Consider the following 19,267-nt stretch of genomic DNA (forward strand, 5'->3'; position numbering starts at 1 on the left):
TTTTAGCAATTTTCTGATTGCTTAGTGGACAACTGTAATGGAGGTGCAGCAGCAATGTACCGAAATTACTCTGGATTCAGAAATTTAAGTATTTTCTGCTAGGTCAAAAAGACACTGCTTGAGAGAAGACGTGTATTAGTGGAAGGGAACAGACGACCTCTGAGAAGTTAGACAGAATGAGTTCTGGGTGCAGGAATTTTGCCACCCGCACAATGGTGAGAATGCCGCCTGTCTGTGTGCTTCTCTGAGGACGCATAAAGTGTTGGAGGAGAGAGGATGAGCGCTACAGTGCTTCTCAATCCTGGGGCCAGACATTTACACTGGCATTGCTTTTCTCTTCCTCTGCATGACCCACCTTCATCAGCATGGTGGGTGGCTTAAGACAGGCATCGTCGAGCATCTCTGGAGATTTGGTCTCAGAGGACAAGTGGGGTTTCTACCAGAGGGAGGGAGCTTCTGTTCTCAGGTGTTAGTTGTATTCTTCTTTGTGCTTCACTGGAAAAGAGGTAGAGCGGGCAGTTTCACACTGAGAAGAGCCCGGATTGTGACCAGTACCATCACGGGAATGACTGCCTGGCCTTGGCATCAGGTAGATTTAAATCAGTCCTAACACAGCCCTAATCAGCTCTTGGGGTTTCTCCCTCCATCCACGGTGTCTCTGGTTTGGTGGTTTGGTCACCCTGCTGTGGGTCCCAACAGAAGCAGTTTACTCAGCACTTTGTAAGTTGTATACTCATCTGGTTACCCACAAAGGACAACATCAGAGGAAAAATCAGCATTGTTTAATAAGAGTAGGTGGGAGGGGAGGGTGACACCCTAAAAAGAGTATACAAATGCCTTCTCGGTGTGGTCCTTCATAGAGGAGCTGTTCCGCTCAGAACACATCCTGCACATCCTGCCAGGGCACAAAGCAATGAGGCCATCTAACCGACAAGAAGCAAACTTGATGGTATTTTTTTCAAGGATCTCAGGTTAATAGAACCACTTCACACCCTGACAGACACTCTCATGAAAAACCTTCCACTGACCTCTGGCAAAGAGTCAGAAGACCCACCCCCGCAGCCTGAATCTCCTGTATTGGAAGAATGTGACCTCACGGAAGGGTGATGAGATGGTTAATGTCTCTAAAGCAACAAGGACATGATTCTCCTGTGCCAAGGGATATAGCAAGAGGAAGGAGAAAGCACAGGTGCACATTAGTGGCCCTTGGGTGCAGAGTATTTTGTTGTCCTGCTAACTGATAGTCATTCCTGGGCCTTTGATGTTTCAGTGAGCATCTAATGGATTATAAAATCTAAAAGATCATCACCTTGTAAACCTGAACAAATCTATAATGAAATGAAGGACCCAAAGGCATTTAATTATTGAACACATAAAAGGAAGTATATTTTAAAAAAAATTGGTCAAACTGTCCTGTTAGTTATCATTTTAAAGGAATTTACAGGGCTGTTATAGATTATTCTTTTGGAATAATTCAGTTTATAGCAAATGCCTAAACTGGTTTCTTCATTGCACAGTATATTCTCTTAAAATGGGTGCTTTAAAACAATTACATACATATTAAAAATCCTCATTTCTTTGCTTAATTAAAACGTTAATACTCTCAGACAACACAGATCTGAAATGGTGAAACCAGCAATTCCCCCTCCCACCTTACAACAAATTAAATTGAGACAAAATTACAAACACATTTCACTACATGATTGATTATTATTAATAAAAATCAGTTTCTTTTTGTTTGTTTTTTATAAAGTTGCCCGAAATGCAAGGGATGTGCATAGGTTTACAACTTAGTCATAATAGCATTTTATTCTTATTCCCCTGGGTGTGCCCCGTGAACGGAATGTACTTTGCTGTAGATTACAGATTGTTTTGTCCAACACAGACACACCGACAGCATAAACGCTCGCGACTGTCCACATGCATTAAGAGTCAAGACCCAACTTCAAATCTCTAAAAGGTTTACAGGGTGCTTCAAAGAGACAGTATCACATTATCTGGATGTTACATAAAGGACTTAAAAAAAATACTGTTCTAAAAAAAAAAAAGGAAAAAAAAGGCCTTTAAAAATTTATGAGTTTTGTAATCACTAGACTGATTATTTCAAATAAATAAAGGAAAGAAAGATATTCCAATCCATAAAATCAGACTCTAAAAAGAATGTAGTGTTCCAACCCCAGTCAAGGTAACAGAATCATTGTTTATTATTATTAAAATAGATTATAGAAAGCAGCATCTATTTTGTGCAGTTTTTAGGGGCCTTGGAAATAAAAAGCTATGATTTCCAAAAATATAACATTCCAAAGGATTGAATAATACATACATTTAAAGATACATTTTATTAAAGTTTAGGAGAACTGATTAAAAAAGATACTGTCTCTTTAAATTAGTGTGTAATTGTTTTTCTCCTCCTATCTATTCGGACATGACAATAATTATAAATGTAGGTCACACTACAACTAGGTAGTCTCTAGGGACCACGACCTGCTGACACAAGGCCGATAACAGAGGCTTTTCCATGTATGAGGTGGCTCCCAGTTATGCGGCAGATATCTGGGGAGAGGCCTAATAGACCCAGGAGACTGGGACCCACTGCGGGGCTGTGCACACGAGCTCCACGGCTTCCTCCAGATGTCTGATTGTCTCATCGATTTCATTGTTGATAATTGTGAGATCGAAGTAGTGCGCATATGTTCTCTGTAAGATGTCAGACTCCTTCTGCAGACGCTGAAGAGATTCATCCTAAATGGTGATGGGATGGAGGTAGGGATGGGTGTGGGAGGAGGGAAAAGCAAAGAGAAAAGTCAGCCGGATTTTTTTCTCATGTCACATTTCTGTCCGTCCCAATGTCAGAAACAGTCAAGGCCAGACCTTTATGTGCCACATCTGGGCGTGAGGCCAAGCCCGCTTCGTGACAGAGGAGATGACGGTCCCCGGGATGGCAGGGTCACAGAACTACGGCTTGCAACCACGACTGCTCACCATGCAACAGGGGACTCCACGCCAAACCGGACGGACCAGAGGAAACAGACACTCTTCAGCAAACACATCACCCCAGCCCGGCCAAGCAGTGTCTGCCCTGGGGTCAGTGGGGACAGACTGTCAGAGTCGAGCCGCTCTGTCCTCATTCCTCTGACCCAGGCCCGCCTCACTTCAAGCCACTCTCCTGTTTGGCGGGGGGTGGGGGGGCTTCAGAGGACGGACGAGGTCAGAGCCCTGCATCCCCTTCCCTTGGTCCTCTGCACTTGCTTGCGCCAGGCCCCAGAGCCCAGCTGTGTTTGCGCCAAGAAGCCCCTGCCTCCGGACAACAAATTAAGTTGTATTTTTCTCTATTCTACTTAGAGGTTCATTATGTTCCAGGAATTCAGTTACATATAATGGCCCTCACTCAACAGCAGTGGATGCCAGAGGCAAAGCTTTTTGGATGTTACAAATAATGGATGAAATAAGGCCATTTCCCAGATACAACAGCAGCTGGCATCTGATGAATCCCCTCACATTGGTCTGCACTGGAAATGGCCAAATATCACTGTTCATAAGTACTTACATCTCTCATGGAAACAACTCTGAAGGAAAAGCAGCTACTGAACTCTTCGCGGCAGTAAAGGCTTTCCCTCAACTCCTGCAGCGCACTACAAAGAGCCTCAGGATGGCAGTTCTTTCAAGATGGGGATCTCTTAAGGGCCACCAGAAAGTCTGCCTCTGCATCTTCACGGGTCAGATCTTGTTATGCTGAACTTTTAATGGGCAAGTTCAAATTAAGTCAAAGTAACCGACTAGATAGCTGAGCTGTTGGGTGGAGTCTGAAATATATATATATATATATATATATACACACACACACACACACACACACACACACACACACACACACACACAGATACAATTAAATACCTGTTTATTTGATTAGTATCTCTCTCCCCAACTAGAGCTCAAACTTGCCTTGCTGTGCCCAGCACTTGGCATTGTGGCTTATACATAGTAAGTGCTTGATAAATGTTACCGAAAGAACAAGCACTTGGCTAATACTGGCCATTATACGATTTGATGAGTGTTAAATCTATAGTCAAGAGACAGAGAAAGTCTACTAGGAAATGGGGGCCCATGATGACAGAGACAGATCTCCAGAGAAACTAAAAGGTGCGGTGCCTTCAGGGACTTGGGAGCTGTTGGCACCCACTGCTGGCTTAGGAGCCCTCCTCTTCTCGGAGGCCCATCTGTTCGTAAGAGACTCTTCCTGATGAACCTCGGCCTGTGGGTGCAGCCCTCTGGCAAGGGGATTCGAGGTGAAATAATAACACTCGATTCCATCACAGCACCACAGTGGGGATGACAGACACCAGAAAAGTTGGGGACTCAATCTTTTCTATCAGGACACTCTGAAATGAGAGTGTCCTAACCTGCTTTGTCATCTACCGGAATTTCAAAGCAGGACGTGGCATGCTTTGAATGTTAGGTGTTAACTACTTCAGTGTAGATAAGACCTCAGTTAATCATCACCTTCTAAGGTCATATCAACACACTTTCTGCTTGCACTTAAAAAGCATAGTATTTTCACTGTGGCTTTACAATAAACACAAAGCAAAAGCCCCATTTTAGGAAACATGCATTCACCCAAAGACAGGAGTGCTTCCTACCAGTATGAGAAGGAGCAATTCCTACCACGTCACTCTCCGGGCTAGGGGATTCTATTGGAATATACAGTCCTGGGTGGGCTTCAAGAACCACTAGCAGAGCTTATAATTTGCTCAGAAAGCTGGGCTGATGAAAACATTCAAGAAAATTTATGGCTGAGAGCATCAAATTTTTAATGCAGTTCTCGTCACACACAAAAAAATAAAGCTCCCTCCTAAGGATCTTATAAGATGAAGCCATGTTTGTCAGTTTCTTCCTCTACAACAGCTTGTCTGCAGGCTTGACTTACACGTGAGCAGGGTTTAACTCAGTGAAAACAAAATGCCTTTATTCTAACAGCAAAAGCAAGGATTTGTGGGAACAAAATGTCTACATTCTAAATCTATGAAAGGAGACGAGGCTGTGTTTCATCACCTCCTAGCTGGTACTTACAGGCAATTTTCTGCACCATTTTGGCAGCTATGGAAAATTAGTAAAAGGGCAGGAAAATAGGCAAAAACAAAAACAAAGATGATAATTCAAGAAAAATACATGGTAACCAAAGGATAAGAGCTAACCACAATGTGGCGTTTCAAACATGTTTGTGTATTAAATAAGACGGAGAAGTAGAATTTACCAAGGAATAATACATCTTTTGCAAATGAAATGACAAAAAATGACTGAAAAATATGAGTGACATAGAAATCTAGTTCTTTAATCTTCCTTAAATCTAGATATTTAATTTTCCTTAAAGTGAAAATCTCCAAGCCTTGATTTTACTGTCATAAGCTGGGGTGAGTCTAGGCCACGTTAACTGAACAGTGCCAAGAGCGTCCTGGTGATTTCTAGACCCTGCAGAAGTGATGGCCTTCAGGAAAACTTTGTGTAGAGTTTCCTCTTAAGAATGACCCTACAGCAGATAAGCAGCAATATACTCACCAGACACTCCATAACTACCTTCTTATCTGCCCAGCAATAGAAGGCTGTGTAAGCCAGCCTGGTTCTAGATGGTGCTGCCGACCCTCGCGGGCACCATCTCCGTGGCGGCTGCTGACTTGAGTAGGCCTGAGAGGGGACAGAGCTCATTTCCAGGTTTGGTAGTCTCCAGGGGCCTGGGTAGAGATTCTGCACGGGTTCCACTCCGGAGGCTGCCTAGGGGAGTCTGGGCAGCCCAGCCAAGGAGGTGGATGCCTTCTAGTTCTCCCCAGGCAAGGCAATTCTTGGCCCAGAGCTCTCAGCACAGTCGCTATCAGGAGAGGAGGGGCTGGCAGCCCCGCAGGGCAGGAGCAGACCCATGGACAAGGCCATGGATAAGGCCATGGATAAGGCCATGGATAAGGCCATGGATAAGGCCCCCGGGGCGGGGACTGCACTGGAGACTAAAGCTTACATTTGCCTAATGATTCTGATCTCAGAAGAATCACACCTCGCTGTGGTGTGTAATTCCTACTCCTGAAAGAGGACCTCAAGCTCTGGAAATCTTACTGGCCAGCATGGAAAACAAAGCAGAGCTTCATTTAGTTGTCTTAATGAGATGGGGCTTTGCTCTGGAATGCACAACACAAATGCATCCTTACTGGGGGGGGGGGGAATGCTGATTAGAGGAAAAACTGATTAATTCTTACCTCATTCAAACCTGGAGTGATAGTTGGTGCGGCAATAAAAACAACAAAAGGAGCAAACTCTGCAGTTCTCAGGACCTTCAGTGCCTGTGTAAAAAAAAAAAAAAAAAGAAAACTGAGACTTAAAAGGAGAAATAACTAATGCAACATTCAAATGAGTTCATAGAAAATTATACAACTGGAAAAGCCCTTGATTCAAATTTTTGGCAAGATATTATTAAATTTACCAACTTTGTAAATAACTTATATTACTTCTGTTCATCCAAAGGATGGAAAATAGCCACTGGCAAATAAAAGCTGACAAACTGGACGTTTTTCTTATGAATCTCATGAATCAATCCGACTTATTTTTCTTCAGAAAAGTGAACACTGATTATGTTGGTTAATGTTCATTTAAACCTGGTTATTAGTTGTAGCCTGAATTTTAATTCCTAGGAAATGCATTTTGGGGTAGACTCGGACCAGCAGGGTGGCTTCAGCACTTATCCAGAGTGCACTACACCACATTTCAAATTTCAGATTGCTCATGAGGAGAGCAAATCATGGCCACTGTGAGCGCGAGGGCTGTGTTCGCACTGACATAGGCCTTCTGAGTTGTCCTGAGGAAAGCCCTCTCCTTTGTGGGACTCATAGGGATGGCACACTCTGTCCAGGGATGGAGCCTGGAGCCACTATAGAAGCCGTATGGCTGTGGGCAATTTGTAGGCCCATGAGAAGATGCCGCATTCAAGGGACAGGGACCTCTGAGGCCCCTTTCAGTTCCATTTCAAGGTATCAGAAACCTCTAACTGCAAGCTACTAGTTTGCACAGACATACTGCAAAGCCAGCATCTGATGCTGTGGGAGTTGATTCTGATAAGGGGTTGCTGCTTCTGCTGCTCCCCTAGGACAGGACACCCCCAAGCCCGCAACAAAACCCAGCATAGGCACACAGTTCACAAATGGCTGACATGTAATTAATTCGTATGCGTCAGTGGTAAATATCTTGCGGCCCTTTATATAAGAATTTAACATGTCCATTCTGTTAGCCACATAGTTTGCTTTGTAAATAGCCTTTCAATTGTTTGCTTTGCCCTATTCCTCCCTCTTGTGTCTGGTTTGCTGTAGTAGCAATTTGGGTGCCCTGCCTCCAGTTTTGCTGCTTTCCAATCCTGCTAAACCCTGCCACTAGAACAGTCTTTTGGAAATGCAAATCCCATTCCATCACTCCTCCACTCCAAGCCCTTCAGGAGCTCCTTCTTGGCCTTGGGATAAAATGTACCCTCCTGAGCATAAATGTCAGATCCCTGCCTCATGAGCTGGCCCACGCTTACCTTTCTGTCTCTTCCCTTCCATGGACTGGCCCCGCCGAACTACTTTCAGTTCCAGAAAGGGCCAGCCTTTGTCTTCCTACTCCCTCCGCCTGGACGTTCCATGCCCTCATCCCCCTCCCCACTTTCCCTATTGCTTGGCTGAGTGTTATTTCTTCTGGAAAGTCCTTTATGAGCTCCGAGCCGAGTCAGGCGCCCTGCCGCTATGCTCCTGACACACCCACACTTAGGCACCTGTAGTGCCCGCCACCCTGGAAATGCAAGTGCCTGAATGCTGGCGGCTACGCTTCCTGAGGGCAGGGGCTGCGTCTTGTTCAGTTGTCCTCCTCATGCCCCAGATGGCACCTGGCAGAAATAGTCTTTTGACCAAACAAAAATGTAAAAGCAGTACATATAATTCACACAAAGTCTATTTTGCCTTTTGAGGCAGGTTTGACTAGAGGGCACTGTGCCTTCATGGCTGAAGAGAATCTCTTGGCCTCTATGAATATAAAGGCATGTAAGAGGCAAATTGGTTGGTAAAGGTTTTGACTTTCCTGTTTAGTGCAAGACTCACTTTTCCTAGGATTATGTTTCTGAATTTTATTTTTTTACTTATTTATTTTTATTGGACTACACTTGCTTTACAATGGTGTCAGTTTCTGCCACACAGTGAAGTGAATCAGCTATATGTATACACACATCCCCCTCCCCTTTCCCACATCCCACCCAACTAGGCCATCACAGAGCACCGAGCTGAGCCGCAGGTTCCCACTAGCTATCTGTTTTACACATGGTAGTGTATTTATGTCAAACCTAATCGCCCAGTTCACCCTCCCCCGCCACCATGTCCACACATCTGTTCTCTACGTCTGCCTTTCTATTCCTGCCCTGCAAATAGGTTCATCTGTAACGTTTTTCTAGATTCCACATATATGCGTTAATATACGATATTTGTTTTTCTCTTTCTGACTTACTTCACTCTGTATGACAGACTCTAGGTCCCTCCACATCTCTACGAATGACCCAATTTCGTTTCTTTTTATGGCTGAGTAATATTCCATTGTATATATGTGCCACATCTTTCTTTATCCATTCATCTGTTGATGGACACTTAGGTTGCTTCCATGTCCTGGCTATTGTAAATAGAGCTGCAATGAACATTGTGGTACATGACTCTTTGAATTACGGTTTTCTCAGGGTATATGACCAGTAGTGGGATTGCTGGGCCGTATGGTAGTTCTATTTTTAGCTTTTTAAGGAACCTCCATGCTGTTCTCCATAGTGGCTGTATCCATTTACATTCCCACCAACAGTGCAAGAGGGTTCCCTTTTCTCCACACCCTCTCCAGCATTTGTTTGTAGACCTTTTGATGATGGCCATTCTGACTGGTGTGAGGTGATACCTCATTGTAGTTTTGATTTGCATTTCTCTAATGATTCGTGATGTTGAGCATCCTTTCATGTGTTTGTTGGCAATCTGTATGTCTTCTTTGGAGAAATGTCTATTTAGGTCTTCTGCCCATTTTTGGATTGGGTTGTTTGATTTTTTGATATTGAGCTGCATGAGCTGCTTGTAAATTCTGGAGATTAATCCTTTGTCAGTTGCTTCGTTTGCAAATATTTTCTCCCATTCTGAGGGTTGTCTTTTCCTCTTGTTTAGTTACAGTTTCTCCTTGTGGGGTAAGGGAGCCTGGCACATTGTTTTACCTGCCCTCAAACTGCTTTAATTGTGAAAGTCACAGGCTCAGATTCCCCATGGGAGAGCTCTTCAAGCTTCTATATGTTCATTTTTGAAAGAGGCAATTGGCATTTCCTTGCAAATCCTTTTGTGACTGAAGATTTTAGCAAGGAACAACCATCATGAAAAACTCTGTATATAGCTCAATCGAGCTTAACAGTGATCTTCACTTAGAACTGTCCTTTTTGTGAATATTATTTTGGGCCTTTTTCTATCCTTCCTGTGCTCATAATTCAGGTGACTCCAGGGTCAGTTGACACATAAGGTTTCCTCATCATCCCACATCCACCCAGAGCCACCTTCTGGGCAACTTAGATGGGGAAAAAAAAATCCTAAGGCACAGTCCCTACCCTTGCTTCCATCGCTGAAGCTACTCTGAGTGCCAGATGGAAGTCCACACAGCCACAACCCACGGATGAAGTCGAGAATGCCACCCCAGTCGTGAAATGGTCTTTTCTCCACTCAATGACTGCAGCCTGATAGCCACCCAATTGTCTGAGTATTTTCAGTTCTAGCCTGCTATTCTATTCTACACCAGAAAACACACGACTCGGCAACCGTTAGCTCCCTGCGGATTACCCTTCTCTGCACGGCATTCACACCCTTAGTTTTTATCCACGAAAACACGAAGGTCATTCTGCACCTACTGCATGAGACTGTCCAGGAAGACTGTACTCACCACACCACCAAATGCCTCTTATGTCTAAGAATCAGGTTATATTCCTTTAGTAATTAACTCCAAGGAAAGAACTGACATACTTCTATTAGATGAGAATTATGTGATCCGTGACATTCTCCTCTTTGTCCTGGTTGCCAGGAAGTTCAGAGCCAAATTTCATGTTTATCACAGTAACTAACTACAGTAGTCTCTGTGGTTAGTACTGAATATATTTGCTTCCTCCTCCTTTTCATGGCTTTGAGTTTCTCTCCTATATTATTGTACTTTCAAAGATTATACGATGCCTAGAATCCTGACTGAGATGTTCTTGTCTAGTCTCCCTCTTATCTTCAGCAGAGTCACCACACATGTCCTCATTTTTTTCTCGAAGGCCTCTGTCCCCATACTCTGCTCTACTTATGGGTGTCAAGTGGGGGCCAGTTTTTTTGTGTGTGTGTGTGCGTGCGTGCGTGCGTGTGCAGACTCAGCTTGCCTGAAGTTCAGGAACAGGAAATGGAATTGCTTCACAAGGATTCCCCTCCCTCAGGCCACTAATAGGTGGCTTTAAGATGATCTCTAAAACCACTTCCTTTTTGACTTTTAAGATGAGACACAAATTTGTTAATATTTACAGGCAAATATCTCTTTCTGAATCCCAGAGAGGGGAGAGAGAGTCTAGAAAGATCACTGAAAATACACTGGGTTCAAACAGCCAAAGAAGCATTAATTTAACATTTAAAGTTCTCTTTTGGAGATAAATTGGTTTAATGGCTCATCTATGGCCAATAATTGTCAGGTTACTACCCTCAAGGAATAAAAACTCATTTGACCAAGTATCTAAGAAGCAGACATCTTTAAGACTTATCTGTTTTTTTGCAAAATTAAAAAGGGCAAGCATCTGAGTCATTTTGCACCAAGGTCTAAGGGCTTAAGGAAGAACACAGTGACCCCAGAAACAATCTTAAGAGAGCCAACTGACTTCACAAAACAGCCTCTAGTTCAAAACATGGCTGTTGTTTCCAAGCGCAGATTCCTAACAAGACTGTACCTACCCCTTGATGACAACCTTTTCCTCTGGGGGCAGAAGCAAAGCCACAAATATTCTGCTACTGTCAACTCTTTAATGCTGCAAATGGACAAATCAGAATAAAATTAAAATCTAAAATTGTTTTGATTACACACTGGAGCTATTATAGTTCCAGTTTTAGGGACATAGATTATTTTCTGAGCCATGGCTTTATGAGAAGTCAGCTCTATAGCTTTCCTCAGGTTTGACCGCCTTACAGATTTTTCTAAATGTTAAAATAAAGATTTAAATTGTACTACTACATACATACAAGGCACACCAGCTTAAGGATTAAACAGGGTTAACTCTTCTAGGATGGTACAGTGAAAGGAGTCTAAGATTTACTGTAAAAACAAAACAAAACAAAAACCCCCAAATCCAAACCAAGACTGTTCAAGTGAAAATTACGTTAAGCCTTGGTTTCTTCATCCTCAAAAGTAGATACTGATGTCTCTAGCTCGGTGTTACAAGGATTAGGTAAGGAGTACTAATGCTTGGCAAAATATAGAGGAACACAATCTATTCTCATTATTTTAAAAGAAGCCAGGTTACTCATTTTCTTCTGGTTTAAAGTCTTTAGGACAGTCCCTTAGGTTTAAAGTTGAACCACAACATCTTATACAGTATAATTAGACATGTGTTTGGTTTGGACTCAACTATCTAAAATTAATTAAGACGGCACAAACTAAATGAGCTGGCCCTGCCCGGCGCCACCCGCCCCGCGCCTATCCCCAGCCTGAGGCTCGGCCCCCTTCGCCCGTGTCCATCACTCTGTGCGGAAATGCCGCCAGCACGTCAGACAAGCTGCCTTACAAAGTCGCTGACATCAGCCTGGCCGCCTGGGGATGCAAGGCCCTGGACCTTGCAGAGAATGAGATGCCGGGCCTGACGTGCATGTGGGAGATGTACTCGGCCTCCAAACCACTGAAGGGCGCCCTCACTGCCGGCTGCCTGCACATGACCGTGGAGACAGCTGTCCTCACTGAGACCCTCGCTGCCCTGGGTGCTGAGGTGCGGTGGTCCAGCTGCAATATCTTCTCCACCCAGGACCATGCAGCAGCTGCCATTGTCAAGGCTGGCATTCCAGTGTACGCCTGGAAGGGTGAGACGGACGAGGAGTATCTGTGGTGCACTGAGCAGATACTGTACTTCAAGGACGGGCCCCTCAACATGATTCTGGACGATGGTGGTGACCTCACCAACCTCATCCACACCAAGTACCCACAGCTCCTTGTCAGGCATCTGAGGCATCTCCGGAGAGACCACAACGGGGGTCTACAACCTGTATAAGATGGGCCCGCGTCATCATCACGGAGATTGACCCCATCAACGTGCTTCAGGCTGCCATGGAGGGCTATGACGTGACCATCATGGATGAGGCCTGTCAGGAGGGCAACATCTATGTCACCACCACGGGCTGTATCGACATCATCCTCGGCCGGCACTTTGAACAGATGAAAGATGACGCCATTGTGTGGAACATCGGACACTTTAACGTAGAGACTGATGTCAAGTGGCTGAATGAGAACGCTGTGGAGAAGGTGAACATCAAGCCCCAGGTGGACCGCTACTTGATGAAGAACGGGCACTGCATCATCCTTCTGGCCGAGGGCCGGCTGGTCAACCTGGGCTGCGCCATGGGCCACCCCAGCTTCGTGATGAGCAACTCCTTCACCAACCAGGTGCTGGCGCAGATTGAGCTCTAACAGACAAGTACCCTGTCGGGGTCCACTTTCTGCCCAAGAAGTTGGATGAAGCAGTGGCTGAAGCCCACCTGGGCAGGCTGAATGTGAAGCTGACTGAGAAGCAGGCCCAGTACCTAGGCATGTCCCGTGATGGCCCCTTCAAACCTGATCACTACCGCTATTGAGAACCAGGCCCGCCCTTTGCCTTCCAGCTGCTGTCCTTGCCTGGGTCCCACCTCTCCTCCCCAAGAGCAAATGGCACCACCTTTGAGACTGGTTTGATAATGTTCCCCATCAACTCCCTGGGGCTAGTCAGTCTTTGGCCTCTGCTGCATCCCTCATACTGTTCCAAGTGTGGCAGGGGGAATTGAGAAGTCCCTCCTCAAGCCCTGGTCATGATAGAGATACATGGGAGTTACCCACAGGGAACCATGAGCTCAGGGGTTTTGGAACCGCTCACTCAGTCCTTCCTTAGGCTGGAAGTTGGCAGTGGTGTTCACAAAGCCCACGCACTTTACCATCCAGGCCCTCACTTGGCCTATGGACTTTATACCCATGTTCTTGGTTTACAGGCTCGTCGGTTCCTCAGCCCATGACAGATGAGAAGGAGCTATGTCAAAGGGTGTGGAGGAACTGCTGGTGATTGAATGCTCCTGAGAGCCCGGCTTAGTGCTTGGCATTCTCTTAAACCTCAGAACCATGAGGTTGGTACTTTTAGTCCCTATTTCACAGGGGTTGGAATATATTGTTAAGGGATAGCCAAGAAAGCACGAGAGAAGTGATAGCCAGAGGTTGAGAGGGGCCAAAGAAACGCAAAAGCACATTGTAACTTGATGGTTCCCATCACAACTCTGGGTCAAAAAGAGATTAATTTGGTTTATAATGTCAAAAGAGAGCAAGAAGGTGGGTTAATAAAAATTTTGGTGCCTAAAAAAAAAAAAATGAGCTGAACCCAGTGTTAGGTGGGGCTTTCTATGGTCCACACAGAGTGGGAGTGGTGTCAGCAATGAGAGGGTTTTTAAAAATGCCACATGGGGGGCTCCCCCGCTGGCACAGTGGTTGAGAATCCGCCTGCCAATGCAGGGGACATAGGTTCAAGCCCTGGCCTGGGAAGATCCCACATGCCACGGAGCAACTGGGCCCGTGAGCCACAACTACTGAGCCTGTGCGTCTGGAGCCTGTGCCCCGCAACAAGAGAGGCCGCGACAGTGAGAGGCCCGCGCACCGCGATGAAGAGTGGCCCCCGCTCGCCACAGCTAGAGAAAGCCCTCGCACAGAAACGAAGACCCAACACAGCCAAAAACAAACAAACAAAAAAGCCACATGGCACTTCTGTCATAGAGTTTTTGATGAACACTGAGGAAGGAATTTCACCCTTACCAGCTTGCCTTATTTGTATTCTTAGCTCATGCCACAATGCTTAGAATATATCAAGTACTTAATACACGCTGATTGAGGCAAACTGTCTGAGGTACAGTACAGCAGGTAATCAAATGGGCCGGGGTGGGAAAAGGTCCTAAGGAGGAGAGCCTCCCTGGAGCAACGAGGACCTGCCTGACAGCAAGTTGGTCATGGCCACGGGCATCCTGAAGGCAGGGTGCGGGCCTTGTCCAGCCTGGGGAGAGAGTGGGCCGAAGGCAGAGAAGCCCAAGCGGTGCAGAGCCTGTGGGCACCTGTAGCTGGACCGCTGGATGCAGTGGCCGGTGTGAGAGCAGGACTAGGCCTGGGAGCACTGGGCAGGAGAGCCTGGGACCAGAGTGGTCAAGCAGACCAACTAGAGGAGCAGGATCCGGGTGATACCTGACCCCAGGGCCACGGGCCCTAAGAGGCTCAGGCAGAGAACAGGATCCCTATCTCTCCCGAGAGATCACGGTTCTGAGGAGGGGACAGAGGAAGCAGGAGAGAAGAATGCAGTGAGCCCTCCAGCAGACAGGGAGCAGGGAAAATGCCCAGGCCGGGCCGAGGGGTGTTCTGGTGCCCAGTGCCACACGTGAAAGTGACTGCTGTGGGCAGCCTGATAAGGCCGAGAGAAGTATCTCCCGCTCAGCAGTGCAGAGCAGTGCATGGCTGGGCTGGGCTGGGCATGGGGAGAGCTGGACGCCAGGAGTGGGGCAGCAGCAGCAATAGCGGCGGTGGTGGCAGCAGCAGGTGAGGCAGAAAGCCCTGGAAAGTGGACTGAGGTAATGCAGAGGGGGTCTGAGGAGCCCCGCAGCCAGCATACTGCTAGAGACATTGCTACCAGCAGAAAACGACGTTCAGGTGAAGACCAGTGTGGAACCCAAGGAGAGGATGTCGAAGACCAGGACCAGGGTTGAGACTTTTCCTCTAGCCACCCCTGGCCAGAAGATTTTTCCAATCCCTAGTAAGGAGGGATTAGTAGTTAAACAAAAATCAATCTGCATTACACATCATATATTTAGTTCTATAAAGATCCAAGTTCATTGTTAAGTAAACTGTATAGTGTTCACCCTAATGTTGCTTTCCTCCCCAGCCCCTTAACCAGATTCCAAGTTCAAGAACCCCATCAGGTGCTGTGACATGGAAATGGGTGAAGCCACTGGCCCTGATGTTAGGATCTTGGAGCCAAGTAACTGAGCCATCAGGCCCCAAGTCACACAGACCCTGGCTAAGCCGGTTCCGTCCTCCCTTCGGGGATGGCTAGGAGACCAAGTTTCATACAGTGGCCCTTGAACAGGGATCTTCCCTGCCTGGGGTAGCCAGGTAGGCCCTCTGATGAAATGGAGCCTGCTTGAGGGGAGCTGGTCTACCATTTCAGCAGGTGGTATACTGATTCCATTTGTAAGTGATAAGGGATTTTTGGTACAGGTTGGTCTTAGAAACGGGAGGCCTGGGAGTCACACGGGCATCCACAAGCCTCCCTGGTAACCTGCCCTGATGTCTACAACTCCCAAATCCTTCCTACTGGGCTTTGAGTCCCACTTCTTCTTAGGTTGTCCTCAGAGATGAAAAATAGCTTGTTAGCATTTTTGATGTAAGGCCTTTGGCTTTCTCCTTTTCAAGTTTAACAATTTCTGTTGCTTCTAGTGTAGGACGTATCTGCAGATCATCTAATCGTCTCTGCGTCTAGCTCTGAGTCCTCTCCAAGTTCTCCATATGCCTCCTAGTTTTAGCTCAGGGTCAGGCATTGTCCCTCAGTAAAGAGATGGCAGAGGCTAAGAACCACCACGGGTCTCTATCCCTGCTCTGCCTGGCATCCCCCGGGGCTCGCTCATGCTTGCATTCATAAAGCTGGTGCTGTATTTCGGACCCAGGCCCCAGGATCAAAATTTCTCGCTGGCGATTAACGTAAGATGCTGGCAGAGACTCTGATGGTCTAGTGTGAGCTGTACCAAGAGAGGAAAGGTGGCTGCTGTGTTAAAGCGCCAGTCTCATCCTGAGTCAGACTCCTGTAGGATTTCTGGCAGGCACAGACCCGACTGGGCACTTTATTGAGCTTCTGAGTATACCGAATCTCATAAGAGAACAGTCTCTACTTCTTAAATACACTGTGTGTGCCCTGAGTGCAACGATTAGTCAGCTTGCATTCTAGACGGTTAACTCATGGTGCCTTCATTGCCGATACTTTCCTGTAGCTTACTATTCAATTATTATGTGACCTGTGATGTTCTGATGCCATTTTTCATTTCAGAACCTGAGCTTAGCATGCAGGCAGGACGACAGGGCGCCAGGGTTGGCTAGGCATTACCTGAGGCTCCACGTCCAGTATTGCGATCAGCCCTTGCTCATGGATCTTCCGGATGGTCTCCAGTTTTGTCCCGTACATTGCATCCTCGTGGCTGCCATACTCCAGGTACTCGTTATTAGAGATGTCTTGCATCATTTGGTCATGAGATACAAAGTAATAATTCTTTCCGTTTTCTTCATCTTTCTTTGGAGGTCTGGTGGTGTCTGCAAAGTTACATGTCAAGAGAGGTTTAAAAGGCTGAGCTTATGAGCTGATGCTCCCAATGGACCTACCCAGACTCAATCTCCTCTTAAAAGCTATGGATTCTGTAGTATGTCTCATGCCCTGTTCCCACCCCCAGTAGCTTTGTAGAACTAAATTCTAGAAGTCATATTTGTTTATGTGACATCGGACCACAGTAGTTGGTTAGTTGTTTGGTTTGGTGAATCTTTCTGTGTTTAGGTGAGATCTAGTTCATCCCTTCATGGGTCACCACAGGGGAAAGACACTAAATGACCCAGGGTTAACATAACTCACTCTGTGCCTTAATGCAGTTAGGTCTTAAGAGAAGGAAACAAGAAGAATTTAAAAAAATGGAAAACCACATATGGTTATTTAAATTTAAGTAAATTAAAATTAAATAAAATTAAAAATTCAGTTCCTCAGTCTCACTAGCCACATTTCAGGGGTTCAATACCCACATGTGGCTAATGGCTACTGTACTGGACAGTGCAGATATCTAATGCTGTCATTATGAGAGAACGTTCTATTGAACAGTGCTGGTATACAGCATCATGCAAAAGGAGAATGTCAGGATACAGCAAAAGGGATACCATATTGAAAATATAATGAGCATAGCCAGATATGGCCATAATAGTTAGGAAAGACCTAAAGCAGGAATTGGCAAACTAGGGCCTGTAGGCCAAATACGGCCCACTGTCTGTTCTTGTAAATAAAGTTTTATTGGAAAAGAGCCATGCTCATTTGTTTACATATTGTCTGTGGCTGCTTTCACAATGGCAGAGTTGAGCAGTTGTGTCAGAGACCATATGGCCTTCAAATCCTCAAATATTCGCTGTTTAGTCCTTTACAGAAAAGGTTTGCTGACCCCTGACCTAAGCGAGTGTATACTAAAATATCTGCCAATAAGTCCTAGTTCTGTGGGATACTAATAGGACCAGGATTCTGCAAAACACACTTTAGGAAATGTTTTTCTAGACAAGCCAGGAACAGCAGTTTTAGTTTTCTTTCTCCCTTTGCTTCTTTCCTTTTTTGAGCAAGAACAAATTCATGCTATTCTTTGTTGTACATGAGTCCAAACCCAGGGGGAGTTTCCCCTCTCCTGCCCCAACTAGACTGTAGAACTGCCAAGTGCTCATGGACATCAAAATGTGGATGTTTTAAAGAAGAACCCTTTCTCCAGGCACATGAAAAGCTGAAGAAACAGCATACTATGTTGATGCTGTCCTATCTTCGGTCATTTCGGTAGGTAAACATACGCTATGTATACACCCAGGGTCAAATATTACAGCAAGTAGACATGATTGGGGTCAGCAATAACACACTTTAAAACCAAGCTAGTTAATTGGCCATTTAATAACGTGGAAGTTCAATTGCTTATGTGATCAAGAAGAAACTAAATGTTAGTGAAGCTTGCTGTATTCATGATCTAGACATAAAGAGAATTAAAAGAACATTTTAAAGCGTTTTACTAGAAAACTCCAGTGGTACCAACTGAAAGAATATTTGATGAATTTCTTTTTTGAGTAAATCAGACAGGGTTCTGGGATGAGAGTGGTCTTATGAAGCCTCACAGCTCTCTGAGATGTAGAGAAAACAGTAAATGGTGCTGACATGGCATTGGAAGGCCCTACAGGATGGAGCCAATCTTCCCATTTTTTCCTATTGCTCTTTTTCCCGACCAGTGATTGAACCCGGGCCCTCGGCAGTTGAAAGCGCAGAGTCCTAACCACTGGACCGCCAGGGAATTCACTCTCCTGTTGCTCTTAAAAATCATTCTCCTTTAGCTCTTCCCACCCCGAACAAAGCTCTAACTGCTAAAAAGCTTTTGGGATTCAAATTTTAAACTTTGGAATAATAATAATAATAAAAAATAAAATAAAATGATGGTAGCAAGATGGCTATTATCTATCCAGTATCTGCTAAGTGTTCATATGATCTCAAATCCTCTTTATTTTCCTGGAATTACTTCATTTTGTAGTTGAGGAAACAAAGACAAGAGGTTAAGGATAAGATATAGAAAATAAGGGGAATAAAAATATTAGAGTTAAAATTCTTTACAATAAACAATGGATAGCACATTGGGTTTTAAAAGTGATAAAAGTCAAGAATTTAGGTACAGATTAAGGAAAATATTGTTATATCAAAGAAAATTATACTATCATTAAAACCTATTTTTCTGAAGAATAATTCATCTGGGTAACATTTATGGCATATTGTTGGAAAAATTAGATTACAAATAGACTGAACGAGCTCAGTCTTGTTAAACGACAACAATGATAACAACACACACACACACACACACACGCACGCACGCACGCACGCGCGCGACGTGTTTGCACCAAGAGAAGCCTGGAAGGGTATACAATAAAATATTGAGAGTGAGGTTGGGATTAACTGTTAACTCATTTTCTTCTTTGTTCTTTTCTGGACTTTCCAAATTTCCTATAATGAACAGTTATTACTTATGTAATCAGAAAAAATATGTAAATTACAAGATTAGAAAAGTACTAGGAAAAATATACTTAAAGGAGAGTGAAACATTGCTTACGTGGAATAGGGTACGCAAACCGGTCTGGGTGCTTTGTGATGAGGGTGTTTTTTATGTGTCTTCTCCCAACACCATGCGCACCTATGTCATTTTTTAAAAAGGAAGTTAAAAATTGA

The 19,267-nt window shown here is 45.0% G+C and overlaps 1 protein-coding gene across 11 annotated transcripts in view; it reads right to left on the bottom strand.

Annotated features, from left to right (window-relative positions):
• Positions 1 to 763: 763 nt before the first annotated feature.
• CASK (calcium/calmodulin dependent serine protein kinase) overlaps positions 764 to 19,267 on the bottom strand; it is a 389,604-nt gene continuing 371,100 nt past the window's right edge. For 9 of the 11 annotated variants that reach the window (XM_049704817.1, XM_004281357.2, XM_004281355.3 and 6 more), the window contains 4 exons: positions 19,152 to 19,232; positions 16,382 to 16,584; positions 6,240 to 6,323; positions 764 to 2,742 (listed from right to left, as the gene is read on the bottom strand). In XM_049704817.1, the coding sequence (XP_049560774.1) occupies positions 2,566 to 2,742; positions 6,240 to 6,323; positions 16,382 to 16,584; positions 19,152 to 19,232 (545 nt within the window). In that variant the 3' untranslated portion in view covers positions 764 to 2,565. Of the gene's footprint in view, positions 2,743 to 5,553; positions 5,680 to 6,239; positions 6,324 to 16,381; positions 16,585 to 19,151; positions 19,233 to 19,267 lie in introns of all 11 variants that reach the window. The other 2 variants (XM_049704811.1, XM_033408545.2) reach the window with 1 other exon arrangement.

The sequence above is a fragment of the Orcinus orca genome, chromosome X (genome assembly GCF_937001465.1).
Source record: "Orcinus orca chromosome X, mOrcOrc1.1, whole genome shotgun sequence".
NCBI lineage: Eukaryota > Metazoa > Chordata > Mammalia > Artiodactyla > Delphinidae > Orcinus > Orcinus orca.